The sequence below is a fragment of the Gekko japonicus genome, unplaced genomic scaffold (genome assembly GCF_001447785.1).
Source record: "Gekko japonicus isolate JY-2015 unplaced genomic scaffold, Gekko_japonicus_V1.1 scaffold2769, whole genome shotgun sequence".
Classification (NCBI taxonomy): Eukaryota; Metazoa; Chordata; class Lepidosauria; order Squamata; family Gekkonidae; genus Gekko; species Gekko japonicus.
Genome location: NW_015175450.1, coordinates 11,982 through 23,036, shown reverse-complemented (window position 1 = coordinate 23,036; position 11,055 = coordinate 11,982). Strand labels below are relative to the sequence as shown.

The following is an 11,055-nucleotide window of genomic DNA, read 5'->3' as shown; positions in this document are numbered from 1 at the left end:
AAAACTTACAATCTTTACATTCTGTATTCCATGTCAGTTTGTTGAAAAAAGATACTGGTCAATGTCAATGGAGGGACAGTAATGTTCAACCACCTCCTGTTTTGGTGGACGGCCAGGAACATTATGAAATTTCTGACATTCTTGATTCCCGGCTCAAACGTGGTAAACTGTGGTATCTTGTGGAATGGGTTGATTTCGGTCCCCAGCACCGCGAATGGGTGGAAGAAGGGGATATTCGGGCCCCTTATCTTGTTCGGGCGTTTCACAAGAAGTTCCCGGGCAACCCTGGAGGTCTCCCGGGCAAACCGGGAGATCTCCCGCCCAGGCCGGGAGACGGTGGGTGAGTGGTATTTTCGGGTGGGCAGTATGTCAGCGAGCTGCCATTTCTCTGGGATGTGTCCCTCTTCCCTCCCTCCCCGTGTTATTCTCTTCTGGTATGCGACTGTAACTGCCAAGCTTCTCCTACAGGTGGACGATGGAGTGTTATGTCTTCTTGCCTTGCTTAATTAGATTCCCGTGTGAACTGAACTTGTGTTTATGGTATGAGCCGTTGGAGTTCTCAGGCTGCTTCGCGCCTTTTCTAATCAACTCCCTTGCGAGGGAGTTTAGCCCATTGGGTTAACCAAGTTTGAAGTTCCTATATCATACTGCCCCGGTGTATTGTAGTCATTCTGGACAATTCTCTGTATGTTCATGATCAACCATGCTTTGGAAATAAATCTTACTTCTTTGGAACGTGGGTTTGTTCTCCTGCTTTGGGGGTCTGACATGGATGAGGTCTTAGACTCTAAAATCAAATGGGGCCACCTGTACTATCTCATTAAGTGGCGAGACTTTGACCCGAGCCATAATGAATGGGTGCGACAAGACCTTGTTAAAGCCCCCAAGCTTGTTTGCACCTTTCATAAATGTCACCCAGACAAACCAGGGTGGGAGTGGGGTGAGGGTTTTTTGGGGGGCAGAATGTCAAACTCGGAGCCTCATTTGCCATGGGTTTTGTGGGTTCCATCTTTTTTTTTTAAATATATTTTTATTTGTTTTTAAACAATCATTTACAACAATAAACATCACAAGCATTGAACAAGCAATAAGTTCTGATACAGATGGTCTTAGCTTGATACATTCACATCTCTCAATAAACAAATCACTATCCAGAGAGTGTTGTTGAGAGTAAGTTTGTTCAAGAGTCTGACAGTCAGTTGTGTTGTTGTCAGAAATCATATTCCTTATGGCTTGTAATCCATCTTTGCATGGGAGGTTGGTATACAGAGATTCCACATCCATGGTGGCTGTAAACCACACTAGATGGATTGTGTATTGGGGCATGGGGGGGGCACGCGGATGGTGAGAGGGCATGTGTGGGAAACTGCTTTGCTTAGCTGCTTTGTAACTGTTTTCTTAAGAGGCCTCCCAAATGGGAAGTATGTGAAACAACCTTTGATGCCTGTCTTTGCTAGCAGGCCTGTTGTAGATAATGTACCTGTTGGTTCACAGGTTGGGGAGGAGGGCTAATGGAGCGTGCTTGGTTTAGGCGGGCTGAGTGGATGGATTGTTTGGATGGGTTACTGGAGGGGGGGCTTGTTTGAATCATGTATAATTCCAGAACTTGCACCACAGAGTAAGTTCTGACACAGATGGTCTTAGCTTGATACATTCACATCTCTCAATAAACAAATCACTATCCAGAGAGTGTTGTTGAGAGTAAGTTTGTTCAAGAGTCTGACAGTCAGCTGTGTTGTTGTCCGAAATCATATTCCTTATGGCTTGTACTCCATCTTTGCATGGGAGGTTGGTATACAGAGATTCCACATCCATGGTGGCTAAAATAGTATTCTCTGGAAGGTTGTCCATGTATCCAGATACCTGCATGAGAAAATGGGATGTCCTGGGTTGCCTGGTTTGTGTATTTTGGGTAGAAGATGAAAGGTACCTGGTCGAGGTATAAGCTTTCGTGTGCGTGCACACTAAGGTTTCTGCATTTACTAGTTTCATAGTTCACTATGGCCTGATCATGGCGTTTGGTGTTAGCAGGGTTGGCAGTCACATTGATGGGGAGAGACCCATTGCTTTGCCAGAGTTCTCAGCAGACTCTCCCATTCTGTCCAGCTTCGCCATGCTGCTCAACCTACCGGACACTTTCACTGTAGGCTATACAGATGGGTTTCTTTCCAGCCTCTCTTGCCTGACCCACAGATGTTCTTGAATGTGGCTTTAATGTTTAACTCTGAATGTATTTTTATGTGCAGGACCTGCACCTCTGGATGGAAGCTGCGGATGCTGGTGTTGTGGTGGTCTCCTTTGGCATTGGCATACGCATGCTCCCAAGAGACTTAGTGGAAAAGATGGCTGGGGCTTTTGCTCGCCTTCCACAGAGGGTTGTATGGAGGTAAGATCTACTTTTCCAATAAGCTGCATGGCATTTGTGCTTGCCGTGGTGGAACCTCACCATCCAGAGTGCATCTTTGTTGGCAGCTGATAGGCCAGCGTCTGTTTCTCTCTAATGGTAGGCAAGCAGAGAAGCAAATGGCATGGAAATGGGTTCTGCTTTCCTAAAATATGGAGTCCTGAATCCTGGGGCAGACAGCTCCCGCAGCAGGGCTGAGCGAGCACACACTGTGGTGGTACCTGTAGCTCACTTGTGAGGGAGCATTGCTTTAAGCAGCCACGTGGCTTTTTGATGGAATTAAAAGCAGTGTTTCGATCACTATCTCACAGCGCTGCTTAGAGCACTCAGTCTTTGCAGGGCACAGCCCTCAAATATGTAAGGAAGACATTGAAGTCTATTTACTTGTTTGTTCCAGGTTTAAAGTGAACACCTGTATTCCTCAGCCAATAAACCGTTACCATTTTAATTAAAACTTTCATTTAGAAATAATCTGATTTTCTAGATTTGAATTAATAAAACAGTATTGAATGGATATGCAGAACACTGGCACATCCCACGGAAATCAGTCCCATACAAGCATCATATCATGCCTACGCTACCTCTCTGAAGAAGTGAGCACAAATTTTGTTAGTCTTTAAGGTGCTACTGGGCTCTTGCTCTTTTCTACTATTCTACCTAAGATTTTGTGGAGCTGTGGTGGCTCAAGGGGTTAAGACGCTGAACTGCAGGCTGTGGAAGGTCGGTAGTTCAGCAGTTCAAGACCCGGGTGCCGCATGACGGAGTGAGCTCCCGTCTCTAGTTCCAGCTCCTGCCAACCTAGCAGTTCGAAAGCAAGACATTGCAAGTAGATAAATAGGTACCGCTGCGGTGGGAACAGCGTTCCGTGCGCCTTGGTGTTCAGTCATGCCGGCCACATGACCATGGAAACGTCTTCGGACAGCGCTGGCTCTTCGGCTCTGAAACGGAGATGTGCACCGCAATCCTAGAGTCGGATTCGACTGGCTTTCAACCAAGGGAACCTTCACCTTTTACCTAAGACTTTAAGAAAAAGGTTACGTTTCAAAGCAAGGGAACCTTTACCTTTTACCTAAGACTTTAAGAAAAAGGTTACGTTTCAAAGCTTCTTAACCAGAACTTTGCCAAAAAAGGGGAAATCAGATTTCACTGAATTCCAAATCCAAGAGCGTCAGAGGTTATAGCTTATATAGAATCTGTTGCATAGGCCAGCACGTGACTTCACTAAACCTTATTTATGTCCTCTGAAGCCATGATGTAAGAGTCATCTGAGCTTCCCAAAGAACCATTGTTACAATTTTGTTCCACTTATTCTGGAATTTATTTTGGGTGTAAAGCCTTCAATGCTGAAAACTAAATTAGCTAGAACAGGGTGTGTTTGGGGGGGGGAAGCATGTTTGCAAATTTGCACAGGAACCTATAAACAAACACTTAGTCTGACTGTATCCTAAACAGTGATTTAAAGTTAAAATCTACAACATGCAGATTTCCCACCCAGGATTTTTCCTGCTTTGGGGTGAGGGCACGGGAGTTAAGGCAGCCCGGTAAGGTAGGGAAGAGGGGTGAGACAAACTTTTGTGTGCATGCATCAGGCACAACGGCTCCCAGATTCCCTTCTCATATGCAGCCTATGCATGTTGACTCAAAATTAATCTCCACTCCATTGTGGTGGTGAGGCCAGCAATACCTCGCAGAATACCTTTCTCTCCACCCCCTCCCCCAAGTTCCTAGGAATGAAGATTTCCATAAATATGGCAGATCCTCTCCAAGAATTCTCCCTTCCCCACCATTTAGCGCAAAAGCATCCCATGCTTCCTGAGAAGTGATGGGCGTGTGCAGAGGAGGGAGGCATTAGGAAGGAAGGATTACATACGTAGATCATGGGATAACAGCTTATGGCAGACCCCTGTATCTCCTCAGCTGTCTGGCAGATTTTCCCCACCAGATCTTCAGCTCCTCTCAGTGACTGAGTTGCTTTCCAGTGGCGTGTATATTTTCTCTATTGATATAAATCTGACACTGTCCCACCCTTTGTTTAGATATTGGTTTAGGCTCTGGACCCAGTACAGGAACTTGAGGGAAACACAGGAGCTGTCCTCTTTTATAAACCCTTGTGAAATGGCACTTGAGGCAAATTAACTTTAAAAAACAAAATAAAGATTTTATTAAATAGGCAGGAAATATATGTATAATAGGAATAATCAAAGTTTTGAGGTTGCTGAGGTAAAAACTTTCTAATATATATATAGAGCTGAATTCTTAGAACATTCGAGAGTGTATTTGTAGTTTTGTTTCAAGGTTTTCTAGTTCTTTCATTGAAAGGTACTTTGTTTAGTATATTTCAGCATTAACACAGTTCTTATGAATGTTTCTAGATTTCTTCCTTCAGAGTTCCAGGTTTTCCTTTAGATATTACAGCTTTTCACTAACTCCTGAGGTGTCTAAGCTTCTCCCCTTTATCGCAGACCAGGGTTCTCTTCCCAACCCCTTTCACTGGCAGGAAGTTATTCTCCTTGTCCCCAAGAAGCAATAACTGCTTTTACGATTTGGCTTGTCTGGAAGTTCACTCAAACTATCCAGACCTTCTGCCAAATCCTTCTCCAATATCCATTGCGTGTATAAGGCTGTACTGTAGCTTTCCTGAGAATCTGAATTCTCCCTCAGAGCAGTTTTAATATATTTAAGACAATGGGGTTTCTCTTCTTCTCTTTGCAGAAGTACTTTTCTGACTATTGTTTGTCAGAAAACACTGACTCTCAAATGTCTCTTCCCTCAGAAGCCAAACCCTCTGGCTACTGATCCAGACATTAGATTTCAGACCAAGACCAAAAGTGTCTCAGAAGGCGAATCAGTCTTTTCCCTCCAGATCAGCTGTTTCATTTCCTCTCTCAGCTTATGCCGGCCATTCAGAGAGCTAGTAGAGCAGTCGATCACATAAGCTCTTCTCTCCAGGGAAGATTAACTCATGAACTCCCTGACTCTAACACAAGTAGCATTTTTAAAAGCCTGCTTTTCCTTGCAATCTGTCACACAGCTCTGAGGGAGAATGTCATACACCATGGGGACAGGAGGCATTCCTCTCTGGTGTTGACCTCAGATAGTTCTGTGAGTGGGGTTCTGTCCTGTTGGTGTGAAGTGAACACAGAAAAGAAAATTATGAGACTGGGGTGGGGGGTGTCTCTAGGCTGGGGAGCCAAAGAGATGAGCTACAGCTAGAGGAAGGGCTTGGTTGGAATTTGCCAGTCAACTTTAAAGACTCGAGGCCTTCAACATTATGTTTCACACACTTGTTGTCTGTTATCAGATGTTTCCTTTCCCCCCCTGTCATCTTCTCCAAAGTCAAGGGGGAAGGAGAGTGGAAGAAACCTTTTCCTTTTCCTGATGGTTTCTTTGGGTTTTGTTTCCTGATCCTGGCAGATACTCTGGTCAGAAGCCTGATAACCTTGGTGAGAACACACTGATGATGGAATGGCTGCCTTTGAATGATCTTCTGGGTGAGTCTGAGGCAGCAGCCAGTGCAGAGAACAAAAGAATGGTGTGGCTTTGTGCAGGGCAAGAAAGCCGTCGTCCCTATTCAGTGATCAAATGTACTACTTGAAAGCATGAACGTGTACAGCTGAGGGTTCAGGGAAGGAAGTTTCTCAAAGTCTGCAGTGTCTGTTCTTTTTTCTGTTTGTTCTTGTTAGAGTTTCTAAGGCTACGCTCCCTTCTCTTCCTTTTACTCTGCTTTGGTTAGATCTCACCTATAATATTGTGTTCAGTTTTGGACACCACCAGGGGTCATTTCCTGCTGGAGCGCCCCGGAGCTGTGCTCCGGCAGTAAGGGGGGGTTAAATGCCTGGCTTCCCAGCCCGATCTTCTCCATGTGCCCCACAGCTGTGGGGCACCTGGAGAAGATCTGGCAGGGAAGCCAGACATGTCTGCCCACCTCCCCTTCCTTCTCCAGCCAGCCCGCTGCGAGAAGGGAGGGGAGGAGGGCAGACATGCCCTCCTTTCCCCCTGAGCCTCTCCACTTTTGCGGAGAGACTGGGGGGAGGATTTAAATGCCTGGCTGTCATATAGAGGGTGGTGCGGAGTGGGTATTCTGTTGCCCCAGAAGGTTGTACCAGAACCAGTGGGTTGAAATTAAATCAGAAGAGTTTTCAGCTAAGAGTTTTCAGTTTCCTGACAGAGTGTTTCCTCAGTGGGACAGGCTTCCTCGGGAGGTGGTGGGCTCTCTTTCTTTGGAGGTTTTCAAGCAGAGGCTCTGTCTTGGGGACCCTATTTGGGGTGGAGAGGTGGCATATAAACGTTGTGAATAAATACCAGAACTCTCAGACACCCAGATGAAGTGGATGGGCTGAATGGGACCACCTCTGAGTTCCAAGGCAGAATGCCAGTTGTTGAGGGACAGCAGAGCAGGAGGAGGCTTTGACCTCTGGTGGGAGTTGTCATCGGGGGCTCCTGACTGGGCACTGTGGAAGACAGGTCAGTGGACTCACTAGACCATTAGTCTGACCCAGCAGGGGTCTTCACAGACTCATAGAGCTGGAAGGGGGCACCCAGTCTATCCTGACAAGTGTTTGTCCAGCCGCTGCTTGAAGACTGACACTGAGGGGGAGCTCACCTCGGAAGCCGATTCCACTGAAGAACTACTCTGCCTGTGGGGGAAAAATTCCTAATCTCCAGCTGGTATCTTTCCACCCATAATGTAAACACATTATTGCCAGTCCTATCCTCTGCTGCCAACAGGAGCAGCTTCGCCTTTCACATATTTCAAGAGAGCGGTCATGTCCCCCCTCAGCCTCCTCTTCTCCAGACTGAACAGTCCCAAGAAGTCCCTCAGCCTTTCCTCGTAGGGCTGCTTGGTCTCCAGGCCCCTGATCACCCTTGTCGCTCTCTTATGCACCTGCTCCATTTTGTCTGCATCCATTTAGAAGTGAGGCCTCCTGAACTGCACACAGGACTCCAGGGGCCGGCTGACCAATGCGGTGTACCCAGGGGTCGTTTCGTAGAAAAACGGGAGTGCAAGGAAGCCCCGCGAAGGCCCTCCCTGGCCCCAGGCAGGCAGGGGTGGGGAGAGGCAGGGAGGAAGCAACTTACCCTCCCTCTTTTCCTGCCTCCTCCTGGCTGAATGAGGGCCGGAAGCGGGGCGGCCGGAAGCAGGGGGCAGGGCTTCGTCATGTGCCTCGCCCCCCGTACCTCACCCAGGGGAACTGCGATCCCCCGCGATCCCCCCCGAAATGACCTCTGGGTGTACCCTATGTCGCGCAGGCGTGTCGCGCAGTCAGCGTTACCGGATCAGCCTTCCACCAAAGATCCAATTTGCACCCTGCTAAGATTCCACTGCAGTAAACCACACTCACAGTCCTTGTGGTAAACTATATACAGTGATTTATTTACAATATATTTACAGCTCTCGGACAAAGTGCTTCGCCCTACGCTCATATAAGTAGAAGGACAAGACTGTACAGGCTACACACACTTATATACATAGACCAGCCAATCAGCTCACTGCTGAGTCACTCTAAGGTTGCTCAGCTTAGCTCCAGTCAGAACCGGTTTGAGCAAGTTCTCCTGACTGTCAAACAACTGTCACTTAGATTAGCATGATCTCACATCCTGAATCTTATGACATTCAACACCCTAACCCTAACCCTATGACATCTTGCAATTTGGATGTTATGCCTCTGTTGATACACCCCAAGCCTCCATTAGCCTTTTTTTTGCTGCTGCATCACATTGGCTGCTCATTACTCCTCTTACAGTCCACCCATACCCCAAGATGATGTTCATACACACCGCTACCCAGAAGTGTATCCCCGATCCAGTATGCATGCTTCTCATTTTTGTTATCCATGTGTAGAACTCTGCACTTATCCCTGTTGAATTTCATCTTATTCACATCTACCCACTTTTCCAGCGTGTTAGATCTCGTTGAAATCTATCTCTTATCTTCCGATGTGTTCACTCCTCCTCCCAATTTGTCAGAAGGCCCTTAGCCTCCACGCTACTCCAGCATACTTTTGATCAGATAGAATGGAGAGCTAGCTACTTCTCACTAACGCAAAGCTTTGGTTTATTTAATTTGCATCTCACTTTTTCATTCACATTCTCAAGGCAGCTAACTTGAATAGAATAGGAGGGTTTTATTGTATTTAGCCATAGGCCATTACAATCCAAAACCAGAGAAAAATACTATAAAACATAGATAATTATGTAAAATAGAGTACAATCTAAAATATTATAAAACCATAAAACCGAAGTTATGAACGGTTAATTAAATCACAGCATACCCACTAAGATAAATATTAACTAGTACCCCTGGAAACAACGTTGGCCCGTATTTTCTTTGCAGCCAAGGCAAATAGAGCCATACTATAGGATATATTAACATTGAAATCAGCTAACAAAAATACAATCTTCTCAGGGTTTGAATAAAAGCTTAAAACAGATAAAACACCAGAGAGAAATTTTAGCCTAGGTTGGATATACAATGAGCAATCAAGGATGTAATGGGAAAGATCCTCAATAACGGGAGAGCCACAAATACATAAGCGCTGTTCCTTAGGTGTTCTACTATAGCGGCCAGCTAATACGGCCGTTGGCATTGATTTGAAGGCAGCTAACTGAACCTAAGTTAATAACAGTAGTAACAATTGTGTTCCACCAAGTCTCAATCAACTCATGGTGACCGCAGCACCACAGGGTGTTCAAGGCAAGAGACGAACAAAAGTGGTTTGCCTTCGCCATCACGGTATTCCTGGGTGGTTTCCCATCAAAGTTCAAACCATGGCCTGACTCTGCTTAGCTTTCCAGCTCTGCCGAGATAAGGCTGGGTTGGGCTATTAGAGTACTGAACAAAGTTACAACAGTGCAAAATAGAATCCTAGAGATGCTGGTACTTCCAGCAGCTATGGGCAATTTGGTTGCTGTCAGGAGACAATCTGGGTGCCGGAGCAAATGGCTTCCCATCTGCCAACAGCAGGGAGGGCTAATGAGGAGCTTTCCATGCATGCAAGCATACTTCGCTAAAGTGGAAGTCCCTGGTCTTGTTGGGCCTGGAGGTGTTTTTGTAATTTTGAGCAAGGATGATAGGATCGGATGGAGCCAGTCCAAAAGGACGAAAGGCCACTCACAGCCATACAGAGTCCCACAAAAAACCAGGAGGATCCAAGCCAAGCCTCATCCCAAGATGGAGACAGCTGTTTCCAGTTGGGTGTTCCCTGCAGATGCAAAGGCAACACTTCCAGGGTTCTTCTGAACTACCAAGGTGATCTAGGGCTGGTTCTTAGCATTGGGGAAGAGATGCAGTGCAGTTTCCAAAAAAAGGATTGGGGTTTGCTCCCTGTGCCACAACTAGATGACATTTCAAAGCCCAGGAGTGAACTGTGCACCTGAAACTTCCTGTGTTTTCGGTTCCACTGAAGACCCTTTGGGATGGCATTCCCAGTGCTTGACAAGCGGGCAGGTGCCAGGAAACACATTAGTGGGCACCCTGGCACCGCTGACTGGCATACTGGGAATGGCAGAGATAGGTAGAGGCCTAAACATGCAATGCTTAAGCCTGCTGCTTCGTAGTGTTATGGTGTTCATAAAATAACTCCTGTGAGCATGACCCTCGACATTGCTTGGTTCCCTGCAGGACACCCCCATGTGGCAGCCCTGGTCAGTCACTGTGGCATGAACAGCATCTATGAGGCCATCTACCACGGAGTGCCCGTGGTGGGGTTCCCTTTCTATGGGGACCAGTTTGACATCATGACACGCATTCAAGCGAAAGGGATGGGAGTCCTCATTGACTGGAGCAGTGTTACTGAAGACGGTTTCTATCAGGCCTTAACCACAGTGATTTCCGACCCCAGGTGAGTCGGCCTCAGGGGGTGGCACAGCACTGTGGGTGTGGGGAGGGGGAGGGGGTAGTTGTGGGTTTCCTGCCCTCGTGCAGGGGGTTGGACTAGATGACCCTGGAGGTCCCTTACAACTCTGTGATTCTAAGGACATGATTCTAACACCCAGCTATTTCTGTTGATGGGCGGCCGGCTGGATGCTGCTCCCATGAATCTAGCCAAGGGTTTGGAGGCCATGGTTGGGTGGTTAAAGCAGAGCCGGCTGAAACTGAATCCGGGTAAGGCAAAGGTTCTTTGGCTGCGGGGGGTGGGCATGGTTGGGTTGTCAACTCCCAACTCTTGATGGGCTGCCCCTGTCATTGGCATCGACCATCGGGAGTCTGAGCATAACTCAGGGTGCCACCTTGTCATTGGAAGCCCAGGTTGCCAAAGTTGCTAGGTGTCAGACCCCGGTCCAGTTATATTCAATAACTCTCACTTTGGCAGTGATAAGTTAATTAGAGCATATGCAGGATTCAGAAATTGCCGTGTCAGAACTAAAGACTTTTGGCGGGTACAGTCTTATTATAGGAAAGACAAGCAGGTCCCATCCAGCCCCCCAAGCCTACGTCACACACACACTCCGCCCAACATTGCCACGCCAACCAGGAGAGAGAGAGAGATGTCCTGGTAATCTAGCGTCCGAGATGGCACAAGAATGGGTTCAAGGCCACCTTTCCCTGGGAAAGCGAAAGAGGAGGGAAAGGGTTTTGACTTGTGGAAAAGTCAAATCTTGTAGAAGCAAAGGTCTCATTCACTCCCACACGCTCTCCCCCCACCCTCAGG

At 47.1% G+C, this 11,055-nt stretch overlaps 1 protein-coding gene across 3 annotated transcripts in view; it reads left to right on the top strand.

Annotated features, from left to right (window-relative positions):
• The window catches only part of LOC107122753 (2-hydroxyacylsphingosine 1-beta-galactosyltransferase-like), a 36,481-nt gene that overhangs the window by 23,381 nt on the left and 2,045 nt on the right, over positions 1-11,055 (top strand). For all 3 annotated transcript variants that reach the window (XM_015425887.1, XM_015425885.1, XM_015425884.1), the window contains exons 3-5: positions 2,247-2,386; positions 5,819-5,895; positions 10,026-10,245. In XM_015425887.1, coding sequence (XP_015281373.1) covers positions 2,247-2,386; positions 5,819-5,895; positions 10,026-10,245 — 437 coding nt within the window. The remainder of the gene's footprint in view (positions 1-2,246; positions 2,387-5,818; positions 5,896-10,025; positions 10,246-11,055) is intronic.